The 27,740-nt window shown below is 41.9% G+C and overlaps 1 protein-coding gene across 1 annotated transcript in view; it reads right to left on the bottom strand.

Moving 5' to 3' along the window:
- CDH4 (cadherin 4) overlaps positions 1 to 27,740 on the bottom strand; it is a 724,668-nt gene that overhangs the window by 161,643 nt on the left and 535,285 nt on the right. The window contains exons 5-6 of the mRNA XM_038750169.1: positions 12,877 to 13,032; positions 923 to 1,067 (exon numbers count right to left, since the gene is read on the bottom strand). Of these exons, the coding sequence (XP_038606097.1) occupies positions 923 to 1,067; positions 12,877 to 13,032 (301 nt within the window). The remainder of the gene's footprint in view (positions 1 to 922; positions 1,068 to 12,876; positions 13,033 to 27,740) is intronic.

Genomic DNA, 27,740 nt, shown 5'->3' with positions numbered 1-27,740 from the left:
ACAGATACACATGCACATGATCAGGGAAGTAGGTACCTGGACCCACATACACTGGGCAGGGTTAGAACCCAGATTCGTACAGGGTTAGTGAATACTCACAGCAAGTAGTCAAGGCTTCTCAAGGAGCCTGCAGGGTCAAACACCCCCACCACTTCCCCATCTACTGAACATTTTTATTTATCCTCAAAAATAGACCGTCCTTCCCTCCAAATATTATCTGTCCTCAACCTCGGGCCAATCTGTTCACTGATAAACTCACTCATTGCCACAGCTTCTCCATCAGTGTCATTTACGTGTTCTGATCTTTGTCTAAAGGGCCAAAGTAAGATAACAGGGTCGTACATTCACCTTGGGCTATCCAATGACTGAAAACTGAACAATTTTAGGGAAAAAGAATCAGGTTTGAACTGAATTGTTTGGATGATATAAATCTTAAAAAGTTCACCCAAATATTGTCCAGCCCTTTATTTCTGCTTTAGAATTTTTAATATTTGGAAATGAAATTAACAGTCTATCCATGAGGCCTAATCATTTTAAAATATAATTTTAAGAAATCCTAAACTAGGACATGTCTTTTAGATTGGAGAACTGCTGAGTCTTTGCTCCTGTGCTTCCAGAAGGTCATTTTAGGTGTGAGCTAGGCAGAAATGTGGGATTTCTAATTGATCAGACACACTGTTAATCAGTAGTCAAGGACACTGTACAGTTTCACGCTTTCAATAGCTTCTCCTGCCTCCATCAATTGATTATATTTATTGAGCACTTACTGTGTGCAGAGCACTGTTGTAAGTGCTTGGGAGAGTACAATATAGCAGACATATTCCTTGGCCATAGATTGTGTCAGAACTGGCCTCTATATTTCTAAGGTGAAAGAAATTATTCCAAGAAAGGATATCTGGATGAGCCCCTCCTGCAATAATACCTGGTTTAGAGCCCTCGTCGACGGATCCATTGTAGACTTGATTAATAAACTCTGGCCTGTTATCATTCATATCGATCACGTAGATGTAGAGATCAATAGGGTTTTCCACCTTATTTCCATTCATGTCGACTGCATGAGCTCTGAGCTACAAGAAAAAAACACAAAACAATGCCAATGCATGATCAGAAGACACATTTGGGCCAAGCCTTTGAAGCAGTATGGCCTACTGGAAAGCACGTGGTGATTCAATACCTGTTCTCACTTGCACTATACTAAGCACTGGGGTAGATACAAGGTAATTGGGTTGGACACAGCCCCTGTGCCACATAGGGTTTACAGTCTTAACCCCCATTTTACAGATGAGGTAACTAAAGCACAGAGAAGTTAAGTGACTTACCCAAGGTCACAGAAGACTAGTGGAAGAGCTGGGATTAGAACTCAGTTTCTTCTGAGTATGCTCTATCCACTAGGCTATCCTCCTTTTATGAGCCCCCACGTGTGCCAGGGACTGAGTCCAATCCGATTATGTTGTATCTACTCTAGTACAGTGCTTTGTACATAGTGTATAACAATCAATCACTTAATATTTGTTACACATATTGTGTGCAGAGCACTGTACTAAGTGCTTAGGAGAGTATAATATAAAAGAGTTGATAGACATGTTCCCTTACCCACAGCGAGCTTTCAGTCTAGAGGGGGAGACAGACGTATAATATATAATTATATATCTATAATTTATAGATATATACCTCAGCTGTGGGCTGCGGGTGGGTGAATACAAAACAATATTAAATGATTATAAAAAATGAAAATATACTTTAGTAAACTGAAGACATCAATGAACAATGAAAAAACTGGCTAGCAATATGGCCTTAGTTAAAAAAAACCCTTTGAAAAGTTAATTTGCAAAACAAATACTGAGCTAGGTTAGAAACAAAACCAAGAGCAGGAACAACAAAGGGAACTTCTGATTTTCTGTTATTCTTCTGATGGTATCAGCATTTTTTTTAAAATCATACACAATGTCTTCTGTAATTCCCCAGGATATCCTGAAGTTCAAAGCAGGCTATTCCCAAACTGGGATCAGGTCGGGTAACCATAAGAAGACGCAAACCCAAATGAGCAGTTCTGAAACATGAAATTTCCTCTGCCCCAGAAATGGTAGCGTGAGGTCATAACAGACCTAAGGTGGGATCTTTGAGATGCTGAAGACTGAAATGTGTGTTTGCCCCTGGAGCTAAGTATTCCCATCAAAGGATCTGCTGGGAATATGAACACTGACTCTGTGTGGGTGTGTGTGTGGGTGTGTGTGTGTGTGTGTGTGTGTGTCTCTCTCTCTCTTACTCTTGGTGGGGAAAATCACCTCAAACAGCAGTGTCTGAGTTAAGGGATTTTTCACTTAAAATAGTTCTTCTGCTATATCCTCCTGAATAATGAATTTTTGCAAAATGTGGAGATCACAGTTCTAAATCCTTCAAAAAGCCTACACCTTATAAAATAAAAACAAAATCATGTGAGAAACAGTCCTGGACAACTGGCAGGTAGGAAGGAAAAGTTGATTAGGAGGCTAGGAGGCTTCCCGAATTTCACAGGTTGGCCCAAAATATACAGTTCTACTCTTTCTCTAAGTCATTTACTCCTGGATACAAGGGGAAAATATGAACTCTATGCAAAACTTCAGGCATTGGTGACAAAAGAGGTGACTCTTTCTCCTTCCCCTCAAGAAGCAGACAGCCCCAGCAGCATCTTCTTGGGCTAGTGCTGCAGCAACTCACAAATCAGAACAATCTTTGAGGCAAATCATGGGCATCTTGAAAAATCCAGACAGCAGAAAGGGGACTTGGAAGCAAACAGTCCCTGAGAAGGGATGCTTCAGTGGGAACACGGGGCTAAGTGAGTTCTTCCTATTACCCAACCTATTCGTAATGTAGCCTGCCTCACCACTGCCTTAGATGAAACTGTGAGAGAGGGGATTTAGTCTTAATGATGACTGAGCCAAAAATAATAAAAAAGTGGAGGTGCTAATTGTATTTATATTGGGTTCCCTGTTTCGGTTTAGTGCAGACAACAATGAATGGAATTTTATCCCTTAATTTGTGTTTTTAAGATGAAATCCAGGCTTACTTGACAACAAAAGAATAAACTGTTGTGTAACAAGCCAAATTAACACTGATTCCTGAGGAAATTGTAAACTACCACACAATGTGTTATTGTGCAAAAACTTAAATCAGGTTTAAGTACCATTTAAAAGAAATCCAAAAATCCTGCAATGCTATTGTAAAGCCTATCGTTTAAATTTCATGATTCCTAATCATTTTAGGATCTGCACCTTGTCCTTGTGAATAAATTGCTTTGATGGGTGCCTGGCAAGTGATCCTTCATCATGTCAGATATAAGCCATTCAATAACTTTGCAGGTCAAAGGTCAGCACGCTTTGAAAAACAAGTAACTCGGAGGTAAAATTAAAGTTATTATCTTCAAACTAAAACAGCGTTGCTGCTTCTTTCTGTATCTTTGGGAGCCAGAAATGGTTGCATTCAGAGATAAAGTAGAATGCAAAGCTGATGTCATTCAGCTTTAGATCTGCCTGCCCATCCCCCCAAGAGTTTTAATTACATTTGATAACTCTTTGAAATATCCAGGAGTCAGTAATTCCTTAGTAAATCTCTATCAGTTTGCCCCATGTACTCAGCACATGGTCATATGCGGCAGGTTCCACTGGAGGAAAAAAAAGCCAGTAACCGAGATAGTCCTAAACTTACCAACCTGCATATTCTGGTTTGTGATGCTAAGGAATTAAAGGCCCGATGGCTTTGAATAGGGAATTATTATCTTTGATTGAAGATAATATTTATAAATATGAATATCTGAAAGTGGTTTTGTATTCAGAAAGAATGGGCTTTATGATGAAAACATGAGTGCCTTCAGTGGCTAAAACAAGTCAGCCTCTCTTTGGATGGATGATATGGCTTCTAGAGAACCTTCTTCACCTTTTACCCAAATATATTAGGCTTAAAGTCATAGAGCATATGAAATATGCATTTCGTTTCAGATGGGAGGCTGTGGATCAGTGACTGGTTTAGCAAATATTCAGAAGCCTTCAAGGGGTGGGATTTTTTGTAGTCCACAGTGGTGAAAATAGTCTGTCACACGTTATGGGAATAATAAACTGATCATTGGAAAAATGTTTGCAACAGGACAGTCATGATAGGATTCTTTTGTACATCTTCAAACATAGCTGTCTTGGCACTCAATGTATGTACATTCCATTGCTGTGAGGAACTGAAGTAGGGGTTGCCAGTAATAATACCAATCAACCTGCGCATCAGGCAGAAACTCCTCACCCTGGGCTTCAAGGCTGTCCATCACCTCGCCCCCTCCTACCTCACCTCCCTTCTCTCCTTCTACAGCCCAGCCCGCACCCTCCGCCCCTCTGCCGCTAATCTCCTCACCGTGCCTCGTTCTTGCCTGTCCCGCCATCGACCCCCGGTTCATGTCATCCTCCTGCCCTCCCTCCCCACATCCGTCAAGCTAGCTCTCTTCCTCCCTTCAAGGCCCTATTGAGAGCTCACCTCCTCCAGGAGGCCTTCCCAGACTGAGCCCCCTCCTTCTTCTCCCCTTCCTCCCCCTCTCCATCTCCCCCACCTTACCTCCTTCCCTTCCCCACAGCACCTGTATATATGTATATATGTTTGTACGTATTTATTACTCTATTTATTTACTTTACTTGTACATATTCTGTTTATTTTATTTTGTTAATATGTTTTGTTCTCTGTTTCCCCCTTCTAGACTGTGAGCCCACTGTTGGGTAGGGACCATCTCTATATGTTGCCAACCTGTACTTCCCAAACGCTTAGTACAGTGCTCTGCACACAGTAAGCGCTCAATAAATACGATTGAATGAATGAATAATAATAATAATAATAGCATTTGTTAAGCACTTACTAGGTGCAAAGCCCTGTTCTAGGCGCTGGGGGGATACAAGGTGATCAGGTTGTCCCTTGTTGGGGGGGGGGGCTCACAGTCTTAATCCCCATTTTACAGATGAGGTAACTGAGGCTCAGAGAAGTTAAGTGACTTGCCAAGGTCACACAGCTGACAACTGGCGGAGCCAGGATTAGAACCCATGACCTCTGACTCCCAAGCCCGGGCTCTTTCCACTGAGCCATGTTGCTTCTCTAATTGGCTACTGGCAGTAGCAATGCCCATTAGGATTGAGATTTCAAGAAGGATAAAGCTGCTTCATTTGGAAAGGGGGCAATACTGGATTAACCCCTACTAACGGATTTAAAAAAAAAAACCCCAAACCCTGAGAAATATTTACCAGAAAGATAACCCAGGCTCTCAGAATCCTTTAACTATCTGCCAACAGAGTGAACACTGAACTTCATAATAGGTATTTAAGTTATTCACTACTCTCATACCTTTTAATGAAAGACCTTTGAGAAATGACTATTGTTCACTTGGAAATTGCATGGTGTGGTTGTTCAGATCAGTAGTGACTGATGCAAAATTGTAAGGAGGTGTTATACTGGCTTGGATAAAGAAGAGAACTGAATTCTGAAGCTTGTGTTAAAACACTGACTTCAGCGTTAATATGAAGAATGAGAAACAGTCAAATGGCCCACCAAAATCTAATTTTCTATTAGAGAAGCAGCGTGGCTCAGTGGAAATCAATCAATCATATTTATTGAGTGCTTACTGTGTGCAGAGCACTGTACTAAGCGCTTGGGAAGCACAAGTCGGCAACACATAGAGACAGTCCCTACCCAACAGCGGGCTCACAGTCTAGAAGGGGGAGACAGAGAACAAAACCAAACATACTAACAAAATAAAATAGAATAGATATGTACAAGATAAATAGAGTAATAAATATGTACAAACATATATACATATATACAACATATATACAAGAGCACAGGAAGGAGCACAGGCTTGGGAGTCAGAGGTCAGGGGTTCTAATCGGCTCCCCATATGTCTGCTGTGTGACCTTGGGCAAGTCACTTAACTTCTCTGAGCCTCAGTTACTCATCTGTAAAATGGGGATTAAGACTGTGAGCCCCACGTGAGACAATGTGATCACCTTATATCCTCCCCAGTGCTTTGAACAATGCTTCACACATAGTAAGCACTTAACAAATGCCAACATTATTATTATTATTTCAAAACATACTCTTTTAAATTTAAGGGCTTGAGAAGCACTTGAGAAACAGTGTGGCATAGTGGATAGAGAGCACAGGCCTGTGTTTCAGAAGGACCTGGCTTCTAACAACTTGTTTTCTATGTGATCTTGGGCAAGTCACTTCACTTCTCTGTGCCTCAGTTACCTCATCTGTAAAATAGGGTTAAGACAGAGAGCCCCACTGGGGATATGGACCGTATCCAATCTGATTAGCTTGTATCAATCCCAGTGTTTTATACAGTGACTGACACACAGTAAGCGCTTTAACAAATATCATAAAAAAGTGCTAAGAAGGGAAAGTACAGGTTCACTCTAAACTTGGATTTTCCCCAGACATGTGTATATATGTATGAATATATATATAAATTAATATATATATTCATTTAGTGGGTTCTACTACAACAATTCCTATCTCGCGGTAGATATGACAGACAGCCCTTAAGTGCTGGGCCTTTTCAAAATGCAAATGATTTACAGCCACTGCCTAGTCAGACTGTGAGCCTTGCTTTCTTTTAGCAGTGCCAGGCATGTTGAAGGAATAATAAAATGATGGACTAGGCAAGCTGACTAATTGTCCTCACCTCTACTTAAAAAATATTCTGGCTCAGATCAGGAGAATTTCAAATGAAGGATTTATAAAAAGTAGTCTAAAGAGTTCTCCATAATTAACACAGATTTGGTTCTTCTTTTCTTAATTTTCCTTTATTTTTTAAATTTTCTTTCCTCTTTCTTCCACAATCTAATGGTTCTTTCTGGCTACATATGCCCCTGCATTACAGATATTGATTATTATTGAAATGCTAGGACTATATGAAGGACTCATCAAATATTTGAGGGTGGTGGGGTCATATAAAACCACAGGAAACAGTTTTTCACTCAAGAGGTTGTAAGCATATGGAATTTGTTTCCAACAGCAATTGTACAGGCAGAAGATCACAAAAGTTAAAGGGAGGGTTTGGATGAATTCATGGATGAGAGGACCATAATGGGCTATAAAAGTGAAAATTAAGGATCTTAAAAAACTAAGGAAAAGTTTGGTTTGATCATGAATGACAGATCTAGACTGATTTATTCTAGGAAAAGTTAAGGTTGTTGGAAGGTGCAGCCATAAGAATGAGGCTGGATGGCAAGGAGTAGAAATAGTATTTATTAAGTGCTATGTGCAGAGCACACTGTACTAAGTTCTGGGAAAGATTAAGACAGCAACCATTGCCCTTTGTCACCAGGTGTCTCTCTGTGCTACAAAGACAGAATTTCAGCTGGAATCTGTGTTTTATTTTAACATGTATTTCTGGAAGCCCATTAATATTGACATCTTATTTTTAAATCTTCTCTTGGAATATTCAAGAAACAGCACACTTGAAAATTTGGAAAGAATAGGACCTCCTAAGCAACCTGATCCCCTCTCAGGATCGCACCTAGAGAGTTTCCAGTACTCTACCAGTCATGGCTACCAGAGGGAGAGTCAAGCAGAGGCATACCCATTCCATTCCCAGCTTGGGCAATTGCTAGCGAGTGAAAGACAATCTACTACTAGTCAAAACTCACTTGTGCTGGGCAGCGGCAGCATGGGAGAGAGTCGATGGTGGAGGCTCCAGGTTACTATGTGGAAGAAGGCAATGGTAAACCACTTCCATATTTTTATCAAGAAAACTCTATGGATACACTACCAGAATGATTACAGATGAAGAGTGGGGTGTACTGGGAGAGATGTATCCATGAAGTTGCTATGGGTCAGAGACGATTCGACAGCATAATAAAAGACAAGCAACCTCATCCCAGAACTCTCTTGTCTGTTTTTAGCTCTGGATAAATCCTTTTTGGTTTTATCACTCAATTGTACTTATCGAGCACTTACTGTGTGCAGAGCACTGTACTAAGTGCTGGGAAGGTACAATATAATAGAGTTGGTAGACATGTTCCCTGCCCACAACAAGCTTACAGTCTAGAGGGGGAGACAGACATTAATACAAATAAATTACAGATATGTACACAAGTACTGAGAGAGGGATGAATAAAGGGAGCAAATCCAAGTGCAAGGATGAAGCAAAAGGGAATGGGAGAAAAGAAAAAGAGGGCTTTGTCAGGGAAGGGTCTCTTGGAGGAGCTGTGCCTTCAATAAGACTTTGAAGATAGGGAGAGTAATTGTTGGGGATATGAAGAGGCAGGGCATTCCAGTCCAGAGGCAAGGCGTGGCTGAGAGAGGTCGGCGGTGAGATAGATGAGACAGAGGTACACTGAAGAAGTTGGCAGTCAGCATAAACCAGTAAACTGAGAGTTTAAGGTGAATTATATTTTGTTGGGGCTGTATTTTTAAGAAAAGAAGGTTAAGCATTTCAGGGGCAGGGCATTGGGGAAGTGAACACACAGAGAGGAAGAGTCAGGACCTAGAAATCATACGTTTAAGCATTTAAACCATTTTCTTTGTGGTAAGGTGACAGCAGACTGAAGAGAAAATGCCAAGGCTTGTAAAGCCCACAGTCCCACCAATGGTCACCAGCATACCCATTTATGCAAATTAGAAGAAGTCCAGTGTTGTCAACCTGATGGCAAAAGTCCTGATAGAAATGAGGCTGAGTCTCGGAGAAATCAGCCTGTGACCAAGTGAGAATATTGACCCCTTATTCTTACTTCACTGCTCCAGTGGCCATAAATACATACACCCCTGAACTGTGAAGGATCAAACATTTCCCTACTGCCTTCCCATATTCTGAAGACCTTTTCACAGATGTCTGATTCAGCAGGAAAATCATTCCCAAGGAGCCCATGGCTTCCACAAGCTCCCAGGATGCAGTTCTCTACTCTACTGCAGACTTTCCAATTCCCTGCCCATCTCCAAATGGTGCCAATCTTTAGTGTTGGGTGGTCCTCCATGGGCAAGAAGAGATTTATGTGTAGTATAGTATGCTGGGTGCACAAAGAGGTGAGACATGCCTCACCCTTGAGCTCTAAACTTCACTTGGCACAGCACTCAACTCAATCTAAAAAAATGAAAATACGAACCTTCAGAAATATTCACACTACTGTGGTTCTTCACGCCCCTTAGCCCATTGCTACAAGACAGATCATTCACATGATTTTGATCAGCTTGGCAAAAGGTGGGGGTGTCTCTTGACAACCCATATGTTTAGGAGCTATCCATTTGTAAAATGAACTACAAGACCTTCATCAACTTTCTCCAGCCACCCCCAGGCCCACGGACAGGAACGTCTGTGGCTTAGTCTTGGAATAGGAAAGACAGTGATGCTGGGTTTACTTAAAGCAGCTCATCAAATGTGTGTTCAAAGGGGTTGCTCTGTGATTGGGGACCAACTCCAGTTTTGAAAGGATTCTGCCAGTTACAAGAATAAAAAAAATTCAAGGAAACCAAGAATCTTTAAATATGCTTGGAGGTACAGGCAGAAAATTATGGTCTGGAACACCAGGGGGTGGGTAGAGACTGAGACTGGGTCTCTCCATGGGTGGTGATCCTTGCTAACGATTGCCTTTTCTGAAAAGTTATTAGGCTCGCTTTAAAAACTGAGACACACAGACACATCTGACAGGAATAGCATTTCATCAAGGAATAAAGAACAGAATAATCCAAGCCCTGAAGTCACAGTCTCTTACAGAAGAGTGAGCAAGAGGGACTTTTTAGGCTGATGAGAGACTTCTCTTTCAAAGCTACAAAAATAGTGAAAAAAATAATCTAATCTGGAAAACGGTGAGTTTAATCAGGCAAATGGCCTCCCAGTGTGGACAGTTAAGAAGAAAAGTGTAAAAATAGTGATCCTCAAGCAATTGGACTAATTATGCAAAAGGAAATACCCTTGCCTTAGCTCTACAGTTCAAATGCTATTATCTGGTACCCAGAAAGTAAGATGCTTTTACTGATGTTTTTATTGACACCTTTCTGTTCATGGTTTAGGAAGTATTCCATCCTCATTAATCTGCCTAATTAGAAGGGAGTAGACTCAAGACTGATAGCAAAGGTTTCAGCTTTGGAGCCCTCTGACTAAAATGGTAACCCTGAGGTGTACACAGAGGGATTGTATCTAGGCAGTAGAGGGATTTGAACTCAGCGCTCTCTCTTCTAACACCACTCTCAATTGTGTAGGTATACATGCACACATTACTTTCATTTTCAAAGATGACACCACTGACAGTGTAATTCCTATGAGCGGATTTGGGTATGTCTCTGGAGAGCTCTGTGAGCCTGAATAGATTTTTCTTTGTAGCCACAATGAGTGTGGCACCGGAACTGCCAGTCACTGTTTTTGTGTCTGTTTCTAGGTGATTGAGTCTTGCCCAAATCTCTGTTTGAGCCAATCCTGACTGGTCTTTTTGCTGCTCTGTTTGAAACTCGGCTTCTGCGTGACTTCAGAATGCTTATTCTGTTTTCACTGCTTCCATATTCGCACTTGCAGCTCATCATATAGACAAGTGGAAGTGGGGAGAACACTTATGGAATAGTCTGTCCACAGCGGTTGTTTCTTGGAGGCAGGAGTAACTTAAAAATAGGGTATTTTGGGGATGGAAGACAAGTATTCAAATGGAACCCATATAAGCCCTGGGCACAATTATTTGAAAGCTGCACTTTCCACCTGGTGCTCTTCCTCCTTTTCTTTATGTATTGAGTACCCTTGGGATATAAAGATAACACTTGGGGCCTCCATACAGACATAATCATGGCTACTTCCTATCTTTGCTGCATCAGCAATCCAACTGTGATACCTTGGTCTGAGATGATCTCAACTATACCGAAACAACAAATACTGCATCTCCAGCTCCTCTTTCAAAATCATTTTTCTTCACATTTTTCTCGGCCCAGTGTACAAAATAATCTTCCTTGTTCGAAGAGGATAAAATCGTTCTCTTTCAAATACTCCGGGACTCTGGGGAAATCTCTTTTTCCATTCAACTAAAAAGATAATCTGCTTTCCCTAAGCCCCAGCCCCTGTCCCACCCCCTTCCAGGAGCACGATCCATGAAGCTAAGTGGATGCCGATATAACAGAGAGCTTAGGTAGGCATTGGAGTGGGTACCATGCAACAGAGTGCATGCCCCTCTGGCTCTGACATCTCAGTTCCTCCAGCAAGAGCTATCACATGCCAGAAATTTGCTAACCACAGCACCAGGTGACCCAATCTTTCTTTAACCCTTTTGATAAGGGAAGTCAGGTTGAGGGGGGCTGCCTTCGTGGAGAGCAAATTACAAGCTTCCTCAGTGGTTGAGGTTGTTGGACACATCAGCACAAATAACTGTAAAAATGCATTTCCCAGGGATCCCTCACCCTACTTTCCCTAAGAAGGAGAGGTAGACGCTCCCAAGTCTTTAGTTTAGCTTGCAGAAATTTGGCAAATGAGGCTCAGGGCTTACATTCTGGCTTCAACTACCCCAGAAGGAATTTGGACCTTTGCAGTGTGACCTTACAAAAGGGACTGGGTGTGGGAGGGGAAAGAACCATTTATCTATTTTGGTGGCATTGACACCTACCTACTTGTTTTGTTTTGTTGTCCGTCTCCCCCTTCTAGACTGTGAGCTCATTTTTGGGTAGGGCTTGTCTCCATCTGTTACCAAACTGTACTTTCCAAGCACTTGGTATAGTGCCCTGCACACAGTAAGCGCTCAATAAATACAACTGAATGAATCATTCAACCCTGTTGGCTGGGTTGCCTAGCACCCCCTCCTTTTCCTACTTCTAGTTCTTCCCTTTACTCCCATGACAAAAGTTGACATCAACTCTTTCTCTGCTCTCCTCCTAATTCATCCCCTCCCTGAATTCTTAGTCCTAGAAGTCCTGACCATCCCTGAAACTCTGCGAAGAGCCTAGTTGCATCACAGGAATTTGCTGGCTTGCTGCAGATATAGTCTGACCCTGCTCTCACTTAGGTTTATCACAGTTCCACTGTGAGTTCCACACAAACCAGGCAGGACTGCTGCTTCTAAAACTGCAGCTCCCAATAGAGGCAGCTTTATCAAAGTCAGTACACTGACCTGGAAAGGATAAGAATACAATTCCACTTGCACCTAAAGATCAAAGGAGCTTACCCAAACTATTCCCTTGTAATTAGGCAGATTAACTAGGATGGAATACTTCCTAAACCATGAACAGAAGGGTGTCGGTAAAAGCATCTTCCTTTCTGGGTACCAGAGAATAACAGTGGAACTGTAGAGCTAAGACAAGGGTATTTAAGGGAAAATTCCAAATATGATGCATCCCACTGTTCTGACCAGAAACTGGAAAGATGCTTAATTTTCTAAGAGGTGGAACTTCAAGCCCTAGGCACAGCGGGGTGATCCAAGGATAGCTTCAGTTAGCACCATCTGGCTGCCGCAAGGTTAAGTCAGACAATTAATATGGCAATGTCAAGGCAGACGGCTCCCATTTGAACCCTTCTTCTAAAAGTCGTTGTGATTTTCCTAAATGATCCCCTTTTGGTGAAACTATCTATAACAGGTCTTTTAAAACAGGGTTCCAGCAGAGGCGGGGTTTTTTTGCCCAGCGGATGGTCTCTGACATTGGCCGAGCTGCATCTCTTGTCGCAGAGATGTGCTGTTGGCTCTTCTGTCAGGAAAACATTTAAAAGGAGGTGAAAAGGTATACAATGAACATCTTGGTTCTGCAGACATTCAGGTAAAGCATGTTTTCACATCTAAACAACAGGGAATTCAAGTTTCAGAAATCTAAGTGGGATCTACCAGTCCCATGCCCTTTTTCCCCTCAGAGGTAAGAGTGGGGCTATGGAGGTGGCATCTTTGCCAGGAAAGGTGATGGTTGGCAGAAGCTTACATGATAGGAGGCTCTCTCTTCTCTATCCATAGGGCGAGTCACATACATCCTGCCAGACATGGAGTCGATGCTGAACACTTCCATGGGGGGCTGGTCAGCTCCGACTCCCGTGATGCTGTATCGAATGGGGATGTCATTGTCTTTGTCAGAGCGAATCTGAGAGAAAATACAGAAAAAGAAACATGCAGTCAATTTAGGAACAAGGGAAGATGAAAGGTTGGTATTCAAGATTCAAATAATACTAGTAATGAAATATACTTTGGACATGCCACTGTAATTTATGAAGTTTACCACAGAGGAACATCTTTCCTTTTTTCCATTTAAAAATGCACTTGGAGCATGCCCAATGGAGGCCCAAATCAAATATAAAACTTGGGATTAAAATACATAAAGTACAAACCCACAGCCACAGGAGAGTGGTCTGAAGGCTCCAGGGTAGCTCCCACATGAAAGTCTGTGTGCTTTGGGGCCATGATCTCTTGCTACTCATATAGGTGATTGGATGGAGATGTGTTTTAAAGTACCACTTTAGCCTGAGTTTTGAAATTTCTGTCCCTAAACATAAAGAATGACATAAACTTTGCAAACACAAGCAAGGAAATAAAGAGAAGTCAAATTTCCATCTTGAAAAAGTGCCTTTGAATTTGAAGTTAATTTTCAAATCTGCGATTTAGAGGAGCTTTTGTAATGCAAGGGCAATTTCTAAAGAAAATGTCAAGGTACCATTAAAGCCCTGATCACAACAACTAGGAAAACAGCTTTCTCCAAGCAGGCTCTGAGGGTCAAGGCAACCTGAATAATTTTTCTCACTCCAGGTTTACAAATGCAGTGAAGGAGGGATGAGAGGAGAGCTCTCGGTACAGTAATGAGGGGCTTGTTAGAGTCTCCCTGATAGAACAGCTGCATTCTTAGAGACACTTGGAACCTCTAGTGGTTTGATTTCAACAGGAAACACCGAAGAACTGAGCACAGTCTGCTTAGTGAGCAAATGAAAATGTAAATGGAAAGCAAGTGATGCTTCTTAGAGAAGCACTTCTCTGTGCCTCAGTTACCTCATCTGTAAAATGGGGAGCGAGACTGAGAGCCCCACGTGGCATAGGGGCTTTGTACAGTCCGATTCACTTGTATGCACCCCAGTGCTTAGTACTGTGTCTGGCACATAGTAAGCACTTAAATACCATAATTATTATCATTCTTTCCTTGCTCAATTAACATCTCCTCCCCTATCCCATAGAATTGGACCATTGGAAATGGACTGCAAGAGGGAGTCCAGTCCAAAGATGGTTGATCTTGGTTTCTGATCCTGGTGACAGCATAAGATCACCTTCTCAATATCAAAAGGTGCAAGAGGCAAATGGTGTGGTGATGGTGGGTGAGTGTGAGCTCATGAGATCCGTGATTTCATCAATGACCAATCTATTAATAGTTTCTCCTCTGGAGCTCTGGAGTCTGTGGAAGGGTGGGCTGATGACTAGATATCCTCTGTATTCTCTCCTGCCACCACTGGGAAAGAAGTTTTGCCTCCAACAGGAGCGTACAGTGGTTAGACGTTATCTGAGTAACAATAATAATAATGATAATAATAGCATTTGTTAAGCACTGTACTAAGCACTGTGGTAGATACAAGATAGGTAGGACAGGGTCTCTGATTGGACTCACAGCCTAAGGAAGAGGGAGAACAGGTATTGAATCCCCATTTTAAAGATGAGGCACAGAGAAATGACTTGTCCAAGGTCACACAGCAGGCACACAGCCCACTGCAGGCCAGCTCTAAATGTCTAAGTGTGTTCCACATAGTCTCCCAATTTTTTCTGTTTCTTCCTCATTTCTTATGCTTCTGATACCTCCTGGCCTTATCCTCCTTTCTTGTGTTCTCCCATTTCTCCTTGTAATTATTTAGCTCCCATCTTCCTGTTCTTGTTAAGGGGAGGCAGTGAAGAGAAGCAGCGTGGCTCAGTGGAAAGAGCATGGGCTTTGGAGTCAGAGGTCATGGGTTCGAATCCTGGCTCCACCACATGTCTGCTGTGTGACTTTGGGCAAGTCACTTAACTTCTCTGAGCCTCAGTTACCTCATCTGTAAAATGGGGATTAAGACTGTGAGCCCCAAGTGGGACAACTTGATCACCTTGTATCACACCAGCGCTTAGAACAGTGCTCTGCACATAGTAAGTGCTTAACAAATGTTATTATTATTATTATTATTATTATTATTATATAGGTGATGAACTTCAAGTCATGCAATGGCTATCTCAGTTACTGGACCCCAAAAATAAGTAATGGTCTCAGCCTGCTAGGAGTTTGCCTGAATGTCCAGTGGAATAGTTCAGTGCCACATGCAAACTATCGATAAATTACTCTTCAGCTATTTCTTCTCTAAGGAAAACAATCCCAATTCCTTACCCTGATGAGTCTTGATATTTTATTATCTACCTGGACTTTCTCCAATCTTTCCACATCCCTTCTAATCAACCAATAGTATTTACTGAGCACCATCTTTGCTGGAAAAAGCATGGGCTTGGGAGTCAGAGGACCTGGGTTCTAATCCTGCCGCTGTCATTTGCCTGCCGTGTTACTTTGGGCAAATCACTCAACTTTTCTGTGTCACTTCCTCAGCTGTAAAAATGTGAGTTAAATATTTGTTCTCCCTCCCATTTAGACTGGGAGCCCCATGTGGGATAGGGACTGTGTCTAATCTGATTATAGTTTATCTACCTCAGTGCTTAGTGCAGTGCTTGGCACACAGTAAATGTTTTAAAATATCACTATTATTATTACTATTATGTATTATATTAAGTGCTTAGGAGCATGCACTAAATAATAAAAGAAACATTTCCCACCTTCAAGGAGCTAACAATCTAGTGGAGGAGGCAATTAGAGGGAGGAGGAAATGAATGAAAAAAGAAGTCATACAAATATATTGGAATGAAATAACTGGATAAATAATTGAATATACAAATAAAAATATGCATATGTACATTGAGTGCTGACAGGAATAAAATATGTAAAATATGCAAATGAACTAGACTTCACTAATGCAAGAAGATTGCTTTACCATTAGTAAGCCCTGGATATATATTATTCTTTGCCCTGCTAATTGAGATTTATCTAGTGTTCAGGAGAGCCCTTAGATCCTTTTCTGTCATTCTGAACATGCCAGACATACTCCTTGGTATTTCTGGCCAGCGTTTTTTCTATCTCACTAAGGAGTACTTAACTCTAGCTACCTCTGTCTTGTTTATTACTGGCCATTTCTTCAACTGGTTTCCACATTATCCTCCACTATGACCAATTCCCAAATGCAGTCTAATGGGAGGAATTTGGAACCCCTCAAAACCAACCAACCGACCAGTGTTCTAAGCACTGGGGTAGAGACAGAGTAATCAGGTTGTCCCACATGAGGCTTACAGTCTTCATCCCCATTTTACAGATGAAGTAACTGAGGCACAGAGAAGTAAAGCAGCTTGCCCAATGTCACACAGCAGACAAGTGGCAGAGCCGGGATTACAACCCAGGTCCTTTGACTTCTAAGCCTGTGCTCTTTCCACTAAGCCACGCTGCTTCTCTAATGCACTTGGGCCTTTGATGAGCCCCCCTTCCCAGTCTAAGCCCCCCGTTACCTCTGCTCCTCCTCCCCCACATTGTTCCGACTCCCTCCCTTTGCTCTACCCTCCGCCCTGCCCCACAGCATTTGGGTATATATGTACATATTTATTATTCTATTTATTTTATTAATTATGCATATATATATAATTCTATTTATTTATATTGATCCTATTGATGCCTGTTTACTTGTTTTGATCTCTCCCTCCTTCTAGACTGTGAGCCCATTGTCTCTGTTGCTGAACTGTACTTTCCAAGCGCTTAGTACAGTGCTCTGCACACAGTAAGTGCTCAATAAATACAATTGAATAAATGAATGAATGAGAGGAAAAGAGCAGAGTTGTGGGACAGAATGGGAGCTGTTAGGTCAAGCAATGGGCACATGGATCAGCGGCAGTTTAGCATGGTTGTCCTTTCACCGACAACCACCAACAATCTATGCCTTACACACACCTTGGTCGTGACTGTAAAACCTGGAAGGCAGTTCATGTAAGGAGCAGTTGGCTTAATCAAAGACCTATCTCATAGAATGTTCTGATAATAATAATGATGGCATTTATTAAGCACTTACTATGTGCAAAGCACTGTTCTAGGCGCTGCTTTGCCATTTTTGATTTCTCAGTATCTTGCCAATTTCTACCTTCAATAATAGTTACTGTGCTAATAATACCAGTTTTCATGAGTACTGGTATTCAGCCTCTGTTGCCCAAGTTCATGGAATAAGGCTTTCTTACAAGAAAGACTGTTGACCTCATCAGTAATCAGGAAAAATAGCAGACCTAGCTAGATCAATCAATCAATTGTATTTATTGAGCGCCTACTGTATGCAGAGCACTGTACTAAGCGCTTGGGAAGTACAAGTTGGCAACATATAGAGACAGTCCCTACCCAACAGTGGGCTCACAGTCTATAAGGGGGAGACAGAGAACAAAACCAAACATACTAACAAAATAAAATAAATAGAACAGATATGTACAAGTAAAATAGAGTAATAAATATGTACAAACATATATATATATAAAGGTGCTGTGGGGAAGGGAAGGGGGTAAGTTGAGGGGGATGGAGAGGGGGGCGAGGGGGAGAGGAAGGAAGGGGCTCAGTCTGGGAAGGCCTCCTGGAGGAGGTGAGCTCCCAGTAGGGCCTTGAAGGAGGAAGAGAGCTAGCTTGGCAGATGGGCAGAGGGAGGGCATTCCAGGCCCGGGGGATGACGTGGGCCGGGGGTCGATGGCGGGACAGGCGAGAACGAGGCCTAACGGTGAGGAGATTAGCGGCAGAGGAGTGGAGGGTGCAGGCTGGGCTGTAGAAGGAGAGAAGGGAGGTGAGGTAGGAGGGGGCGAGGTGATGGACAGCCTTGAAGCCGAGGGTGAGGAGTTTCTGCCTGATGCGCAGATTGATTGGTAGCCACTGGAGATTTTTGAGGAGGGGAGTAACATGCCCAGAGCATTTCTGGACAAAGACAATCCGGGCAGCAGCATGAAGTATGGATTGAAGTGGGGAGAGACATGAGAATGGGAGATCAGAGAGAAGGCTGATGCAGTAGTCCAGATGGGATACGATGAGAGCTTGAACGAGCAGGGTAGCGGTTTGGATGGAGAGGAAAGGGCGGATCTTGGCAATGTTGCGGAGCTGAGACCGGCAGGTCTCAGCTAGATGACTAAGACTCATATAATATATTGAAATAAATGCTTAAACTGTAATGCTTTCCTTTCAGGAAACACAGCTGAAGCACAGACTTTGAGAGCCCAGTAAATCAAGCTCCTAAATGCATGCTTAGTTTTTTCTCTGCACAAAGATTCCAGAGCATATCTTTCAATAGTGTTAGAGGGGTTACGTGGGCAAATTCTTGCATGTCCCAATAACAAACAAACAAAAAAACCAGGAGCTATGTCTGAGCCGTTCTACAGCACTAAGAAAATGGATTAAGGAATCACACTCTTGAGGAAAAAAGGAGATAGTGTGATAAATGGGGCAAATTTGATGCCTGCTCTCTGCTTACTGTGCGTTATTACCACACACCAGTGGTTTTATAGGAACCAGAACAGCACTATATGGTTTGTTTTTATTTTTAGATAAGAAGGGAAAATGCTGCAAAAGGCACACCTTCCTAGACACACGACACAAAGATAAGTAGTTTATGTCACAGATAGTCCTAGTGATGGATGGCAGTGATACCCCATACGTTTCATCACCGCAGTCCCATTGCCAGAATGTTCATTTTTTAGTAGAAAATTTAATTTCGATGCTGTTGAAAAATGACATTTCTTACAAGAATATTTTTTGCAAAGTAATCTTGTTACAGTTTGACCACAGGGCTTAATTTACCTAATTCTCAGGGTCCCTTTCAGAAAATCTTCTAGAAACACTGAGGGCATCAGGAGATAGCTATGTGTGATTTGCAAATGCAGTCAACTTTGCTCAGTTGCTAAAAATGCTGTGATTTCCTCTCAAAAGCTTACCATATTAAAAAGAAAGGCTGTGGGAGAGAATTGACTAGATCAGGGGAGAGCAGTTTCCCCCTTGATTTGTGTCTGGAAAATGAGTAAAACATAACACAAGCATATGATAAAGCTATGAATAAAGAACACCCACATGCATTTCAATCACTTATCTTACTTTTTATGATGCACTGGAGAATTATGCTCTTTTGCATTTGTTATTAAAGGACATAACAGATGGTAAAAGGTTAGTTTAAAGCGATGTGTACATTAAAATAATGAATGATGCCCAGTGATTGTGCCTACCCAGGGATTTAATCTCTGAAACAAGATTTTCATCTCTAGAAATGCACTGGAAGAAATACCAAATTCTGGAAGAATTTCCTCTAAGGAGGCAATATTTGTTTAATTCAGAAGGCATGGGAAAGTAGAGGAGGGTAAGGCTTACCCTATTTGATTACCCAAGATCTTCCCTGAAGATTTCAACCATATAATTCACACAACATTTAACAGGTGATCCCTGAGCAACACTGATTATCTCCATATTCCAAAAGGGGTATAGAAAAATGGGCTCAGCTGCTGAGAGGGTTTTGGGGAGCTGCCAATGAGACACCAGTTTCCGCACTTGTAAAATCCAGTTTTAGTTCTCAAGGTACCAAACAATTGTTAAAGGTTTCATTCTTGAGGACATTGGGATTGATAGTTTTCCCAAAGGGGCAAGCTCAACGTTTTTTATTTTATTGGAATGATTATATTTTTAGTTGGCTCAAGGCAATTTCCAGGAGGATTAAGGTAAGTGCCTCTTCCTAAAGACATCCCAAAGCTTTTTTGGGGGAAAAGTTAGGGATATAGGAGAGAAATGTGATCAAGGATGCAACAGCATTCATTCATTCATTCAATCATATTTATTGAGCGCTTACTGTTTGCAAAGCACTGTACTAAGCGCTTGGAAGGTGCAATTCAGAAATAGAGACAATCCCTGCCCACAACAGTGTTATAGTCTGTGGGGAGACAGGCATCAAAATAAATAATAATAATAATAATAATAGTAATAATAATAATGGCATTTATTAAGCGCTTACTATGTGCAAAGCACTGTTCTAAGTGCTGGGGAGGTTACAAGATGATCAGGTTGTCCCACCGGGGGCTCACAGTCTTTAATCCCCATTTTACAGATGAGGGAACTGAGGCCCAGAGAAGTTAAGTGACTTGACCAAAGTCACACAGCTGACAATTCGCGGAGCGGGATTTGAACCCACGACCTCTGACTCCAAAGCCCATGTTCTTTCCACTAAGCCATGCTGCTTCGATAAAAAAAATAGGCATCAATAGCATCAATATAGATAAAGTAGAATATTAGATATATACACATCAAAACAAGCAAACAGGCATTACTATAAATAGAATTATTGATATGTACATATATACACAAGTGCTGTGGAGCGGGGTGGGGTAGAGAAAAGGGAGCAAATCTGGGCAATGGGGAGTCACGGGGAACTGAGGAAAAGGGAAACAGTCTGGGAAGCCCTCTTGGAGGAGGTGAGTCTTCAGTAGGGTTTTGAAGGAGGGAAGTGTGATTGTTTGGCAGATTTGAGGAGGGAGGGCATTTCCCAAGGAACGAGGATTGGTGAGAAGGTTAGCACCAGAGGAGCGGAGTGTGTGGGCTGAGAAGGAGGGAAGGGAGGTGAGTTGGAGGGAGCAAGGTGATGGACAGCTTTGAAGCCAATAGTGAGGAGTTTTTGCTTGATACAGAGGTTGACAGGCAACCACTGGAGATTTTTGAGGTGGGGGGTGACATGCCCAGAAATGCAGACAGATAATCTGGGCAGCAGAGTGTAGTATAGACTGAAGTGGGGAGAGACAGGAGGTTGGGAGATCAAAAAGCATGCTGATGCAGTATTTCAGTCGGGATAGGATGAGTGATTGTACTACTGTGGTAGCAGTTTGGATGGAGAGGAAAGGGTGGATCTTGGCAATGCTGTGAAGGTTAGTGTGGCAGGCTTTGGTGATGGCCTGGGTATGTAGGGTGAATGAGAGAGTGGAGTCAAGGTTGACACCCAGGTTGCAAGCTTGTGAGACAGGAAGGATGGTAGTGGCATTCACAGTGATGGGAAAGTCAGGGAAAGGACAGGGTTTGGGAGGGAAGATAAGAAGTTCTGTTTTGGACATGTTGAGTTTTAGACTGTGGGAGGACATCCAAATAGACATATCCTGAAGGCAGGAGGAGATGAGAGCCTGGAGGGAGGGAGAGAGAACAGGGGAGGAGATATAGATTTGGGTATCATCCATGTAGAGATGATAGTTGACGCCATGGGAGCAAATGACTTCAAGGGAGTGAGTGTAGATGGAGAATGGCAACAAGTGCTATAGGTAAATCAAGCTATATGTCATGATCTTATATTATGTTGACCATAAACTCTTTGACACCTTAGAGTAGCTGTGAAGGGTAGCATGATAGATGGTTGGCCTCTAAAATGAGTTGATGGCAACATGTTTTGCAATTTTGCTACACTTTCAGCCTTCCTTCCACAAGCACCCCAGACAAAGTTATCCTTGTGTTTTAAAACTTTTCTAGCCATTTACAATATCATCAAGGAACATGCGAGAGTCCACTGACTGATGGCAACTGCACACTTATGAACTCAAAAACCTCACGTTATGTTCTTTCTGATAATATTAGTGAAATGATGATTTTTCCCCCATTGTTGCTCAGAAACATTTCTAGCTCTTGGTGGAGGACAATTCAAAAATACAGCAGGTGCACTCATGTCCATAGAGTATTGTCCATAGGTCAGTGTGACAAGCTTCAAAAGTCCTGAAAGTTTCAGAAGAAAGACTGGGCAAGGACTGCAATGGCACTGACTTTGAAAGATGACCATGTAGTAGTACTCACTTTTCTTTTTCACAACAACATGCCTTCGTGCCCTTAGGCCATTAATGAATCAACTGAGAAAATTAGATTATATTTGTAAAGGCAACACCCCCCCCAAAAAAACCAAGAACTTTCTTTAGTTTGGTTCTTTTTTGATCATTTTTTGCAATATGTGCAATCAGTCAAATTCTTTAAGAAGTTATTAACCCTTCTTCATTACCACTCATCTAACTTTAAGATACTTTTTACTTAATTTCATACTTTACAAAACTCACCGTAATTATGAATTATAGTGCGTCAGTTAGGCAACATGCCTTTTTATATTTTATACTTAGGTTTTCTGTTCATTAAAAGAACCTAATTGAAATAATTGAAGGCTGAATCTCATCATGCACCGAAAGTATTCCATAAAATGCAAGAAATGCAAACATCCTCAAACCCTTTAAATTAGTATGCTTTAGAGTCAATTTAAGCTTTTCTGAATATATACAGGCACACACCCTCCCTCAAGCTTGGTTCATTAATTTTATGGAAATATTTTAATATAACTAAATCTTACTGCTCGTTTAGAGCCTTAGCAAAGGGTTTTTAAATTAAACTTTGCAATGTGTTAAAAGTGATTCATGTAAATGATCAGTTACAATTTCACTATCTTTTTCAAAGGCAACGAAAAATTAGATTTCTAATATGGAGTCTCTGGCAGTATAATGTTGATTTTTAAATACATTTGATTTCAGTAGGCACACTCAAAAGCTGAATGGCTGGAGAATAGTGATCTGAGATGCACTGAATTCCCTTTTAGATTAGGAGAAAATCTAAGCTTGAAAATACTGCAGGAAATATGGCCCAGAAAAGATGGAACCCCTCAAACGATTGTAGGTATCTTGAGAGAAATCAGTCAGTTATAAAACAGCAAATGAAAACTTCTGATTCTCCAAGCAGCCTTTAGGGATGGTGTGATAATGTACTGTTTATTCAACAGCTTCATGGAATTGAGGGGGAAATAGCAGCTCTCACTCCGCTATTTCAAGGGAAGAGCATCATTCCTTTCTGTTGTAGGTGCCTCATGATATGACCGTATTTATAACTGAATACGCAGGGACCATGTCTATCAATTCTATTGTATTGTACTCTCCCAAGCGCTTATTACAGGGCTGTGCACATAGTAGGTGCTCAATAAGTGCCATTCATGGGGTGACTGATTGACTGACCCACCTCACCCACCCTGAACCTATGTCAGGTACATACTTCCTAAGCCCCCCTTTTCTCTTCCCCCACTCCCTTCTGCAATACCCTGACTTGCTCCCTTTGTTCATTCCCACCTCCAGCACCACAGCTCTTATGTACATATTTGTGATTTATTTATTTATATTAATGTCTATTTCCTCCCTCCTGCCCGTCCAGACTGTAAGCTCTTTGCGCAAGCAGGGAATGTGTCTGTTTATTGTTGTATTGTACTCTCCCAAGCACTTAGTACAATGCTTTGCACACAGTAAGTGCTAAGTAAATATGACTGAATGAATGCATGAATGAACTTCTCTTTGCCTCAATTCCTTCATCTGTAAAATGGGGATTAAGTACTTGCACGTTAGCCTGGGAGCCCCTTGTGGGACAAGGACTGTGTTTTACCCCAGTGCTTAGCACACAGTTACTGCTGAACCATAACAGAATTATTAAGGGGAAGGCAGAATAAGGGAGTGATATGAGAGGTACACTGGACGGAGGGGGAGGTAAGGAACAGAGAGAAAGCTCAGGCTCTGGGTCTCTTTTGGTGTCTCTTCCCGGCCCCTCTTTCTTGTCTATGATTCCCTATTTATTTCTGTTTTGCTCTGCTCTCTCCTGTCAGACTCTCTGCCTCTCTTCCTTTCCTGCTATTTCTTTCCCTGTCCCTCCAGACATGCTTCATTCACTTTATGGAACTCAGCCAACTTACTGAGAGAAAATAAGGAGAAAAAATAGCATAGGAAAGGGAATAAACAAGAGAACAGAAGGAGAGAAGGAGGAGAGAAAAAAGGAGGGAAGAAAATGAAGAAGCAGAAAAGAGGAAGCAAACCCCGCCCCCCCAAACCAAGGAGGTGGTTTGGGGGGCGGGGGCGGGGAGGGCTGGAGGTGACGGGTGGGGATGGACCCCAAGGGAAGGCCAGACTAATAAAGGAGAATAACTAATAAGGGAGAAGATGAAACATTCCAGATAAGGCAAAGGGTAGGTCGATAAGGCCCAAATAAAATACAATGAAGAGAAAGGAGGAAAAAAAGGAACCAGAGAATGTGGAGTTGAGGCAACTGAGGAGCACTTCCTCAAAACAAGGAAAAAAAAATAGAAGAATCTAATTGATGGGATTCAAGTTTCTGCTTTTGCTGTCTTCATACAGTGCATTCACTGCCTGCTTTGTCAGCAACTATATATCTTATTTCTGGGATTGTCAACCAGGAGTTGGGGATTTCTGGTCTCAAATTTTACATTATTTATATGCGCAGGGTTCCTCTCTGATAGGAGGTGTTTCCTAACCTCAGGAGGCACCAAGAAGTTACGTGACTTGCCCAAGGTCACCCAGCGGGCAAGCGGTGGAGGTCCCCTAAATCCCTGGCCTGGTCACTAGGGCATGCTACTTCTCAGCTGGGTGGCAGCTGTTGGGAATGGAAATGGGGACACTTTTGAAAACTTAACTTGGGTTCAGGATTGGTAAAGCAAAAACCTGCTCCTACTGTCAGGTGTCACTGGTATGTTTTGGATGCTGCATGTCAGACAAATCGTCACTCCTTACTTTAGCCCAAATTGGACACCACTGGAATTGACCTAGTTACTGGGAGACCCCTGCCTATGACACATTTTTATGTCTCGTTCTTTTCCATAATATAACCGATCAATTTCAAAATAATATTTAGAACAACACCTTTACATCGAGCCTCCACCCAGCCAAATCTTAAGTCTTGGTGAAATGGTTTCCAAGACCCCCAGATTTCAATGCCATTTGCCTGTTGCAACATTCTCCTTTACCGCTTATGCCCAAATGTTCCAGTTCAGGGGTTTCGATGCCTACTTCAAGGGAGTGTCAAAGAGGCGAGTCAGAATTCTGTGATTCTGTAAGAGGGATTTCAACTTGGCATCATACTTGTTGGAATCGCTGCTTTCTGCAGCAAGGGGGCATGAAAAAGTCACAATAAAAAAAACAACCCTATGGTAACTCCACCAAGGGGAGGTTTTTCTCCAATCCCTTGGGATATAATTTGTTTTAGTGTGACCTTTACTTTCATAATAAGCTGCATGTTTTCCCTGTTGCCTCACTCTTCTGACCTGAAATAACGATGTATTTCAATTCAGATTCTGGACCGGGCTCCCAGACACCACTGATCATAAACAAGGGGCCTTGTGATGTAACTGCAGTCTATTCCCAGCATTAAATGTGGTTTTAAAATCCTTTCACAAAGATACAGTGATGAATAACACTGAAAGGAGTTGTGGCGGGGGGTGGGGTGGGGGTGGGGGGGTGGTGTGTGTGTGTGTGTGTGTGTGTGTGTGTGTGTATATCAATCGCTTCACCAGAGTAAGACCAAAACCATAGTTTCTCTCAAATGAACAGAAAACTGCATGTTGTTATTCCTCACCCTAATGATAGATTCAGCTGAGATAATGGCAAGAAAAAGAATTTAGTTTTCAACCTAATCATGCCTGTATATGCTTTCTCTGGGGACAGTGGACCATTTCACTGACAATGTTCTTCATACACAGCCAACCTGAATCTGCACAGTTTGAAGAACAGGAAAGCCTTCCTCTTCCACATCAGGGTTTACAGTGTGCCTATGCAGGGTATTATACCTGTCTTGTTCTCTGGGTCTCTATAAAATGATCATTTCAAGCTTCCTGTTTCTTTCCACCCGATTCCAGCTAATGACTAGTCCTAAGGGCAGATGCCACAGGCTCTAACCTTCTTCCACTCATTTTTCTTTCCCGTTTTCTTCCTGGGGATTGTTTTCCTAAAGGTTCTGTTTTTAGTTGACAACTATCCATTCATTACTCTGCCTGTTAGTCCTTCCACATTCCCATTCTGAACCAAACTGCATATCCCACCTTCCAGGAGTCATCACCTCCGCAATAATTTCCTTTTTCTTGCCTAATCAGTCACAAGTGAATAGATATAAGGCCTAGGGGTGGAAAATTCTGTCAGCCTACCTCCACCCTCATAACATCAATGGCATCTCTTACTGCTGATATTGCTCAGAGACTGCATTTCCCAACAGCCTGAACCAAACTCTCTCTGTACTCTCACTGGAGACTGGGGCAAAAGAGGAAGCACTGGGGCTGCTGGGAGATTAGGAGGAATGATGATGATGTTCTTAATAAGAATAAGAAGAATGAGAAATGATGATAATAATAATGATATACTATTTATTAAGCACTATGTGTGAGCTCTGTACTAAACCCAAGATAATCAGATTGGACATAATCCATGTCGCAGATGGGCTTACACTCTAAGTAGGAAGGAGTAGGGGGTAACACCCATTTTACAGATGAGGAAACTGAGGCACAGAAAAGTTTAGTGACTTGTCCAAGGTCCCACAGCAGGCAAGTGGCACAACTGGGATTAGAACCTATGTCCACTGGCCTGTGCCTTTCCATTAATCCATGGTGGCTGCAAGGGTAGCCACTTTCTAAGTCTGCTGTGAGTTTTGTTAGGGAACTTTCTCTTCATTGATTCTTTTCTTTTCATGATTTCTGAAAGCATTCCTCCTTAAACTGCACCTCCTTTTCTCCTCCTTCAACTTAATTCCCCACTAGACTCTTTCTCTTAAATTTCTCAAAGACAATCTTGACTACAGTAAGCTATGCTCCAATCTGCTGCTTGGCTGAATTCATTAGTAATACGATGCTGCCTTCTAGTAAATTTCAGAGCTAGTTTAACATCACTGATTTGAAATTTATTCATACAACTGTATCTTTGAAAAGTTTTTTTTTCTATTTCATTAGCTCAGACAAAAAAAAAATCTGAGCAGCTCTCCCTCTCGGATTTTTTCTACCCCCATATCTATTTTACATTAGAAATACATATCAATTCATTATGTGGTGTGCCCCAAGCTCCTAATGAATTGGGAATGGGGGAACAGGGGGGAAGACAGACTTGCATCTGGGATGAGAGATGGAGAGTAGCCTCTCCTTTTGCGCCATTAGATAACATCCAACTTCTTGGCATGTGGTTGACCTGGAGATGAATTGTACCACATCTCTCTCCCCCTTCACCTCACACATACACACACTACTCATGTGACAGACCACTGCTCTCTCCATCTTCAAAGCCCTTCTGAAACCCCCTCTCTTCAAGGAGGCATTCTCCAATTAATTTCTAAACTCCCCACTTTATGTCTCTATAGTTGCCACTTCAACACTTCTCACCATCTAAGCACTTTAAATACTTATAACCTCCCATTGCACATAAACACCTACCTTTATACTCATTTAATTCATCTGTCTCTCCTAGTAGATTGAAAAATACTTAAGGGCATATATCTTATCTACCAACTATATTGTACTCTCCCGAGGACTTAAAACAGTGCTCTGCACAAAGTAGGAGTGCAATAAATACTACTGATTGATTGATCCTGGCTGATTTAGAATCAGGTTAACATAATGCTTTGAAGGAGAACCCAGGGATCAACAGAGGTAGCTAATTCAACAACTAGTGACCCATAGCTCACATCTTCCTTTTCAGCCAATCTTGCCCCATTCATTGACAACCAACAGCAGTGTCTTCTTTGTATGTCTTTCAATTAACCAGAGGTATTTGTTGAGTTCTTATAGGGTGCAGATCACTGTACTAAGCCCTTGGGAGACTACAATACTCCAAAATTGGTAGATATGTTCATGAAGGGCATCTATCCATATAAACAATTATGAAAATAAAAGATAATCCTGATAAATTTTTTCCAGTCTGCCACAAGGTGTTCCCCATCCCTTCTCCCAC

This window comes from Tachyglossus aculeatus, chromosome 8 (genome assembly GCF_015852505.1).
Source record: "Tachyglossus aculeatus isolate mTacAcu1 chromosome 8, mTacAcu1.pri, whole genome shotgun sequence".
Lineage (NCBI taxonomy): Eukaryota > Metazoa > Chordata > Mammalia > Monotremata > Tachyglossidae > Tachyglossus > Tachyglossus aculeatus.
The sequence above is the reverse complement of the archived record's forward strand: the minus strand, read 5'-3'. Positions and strand labels throughout refer to the sequence as shown.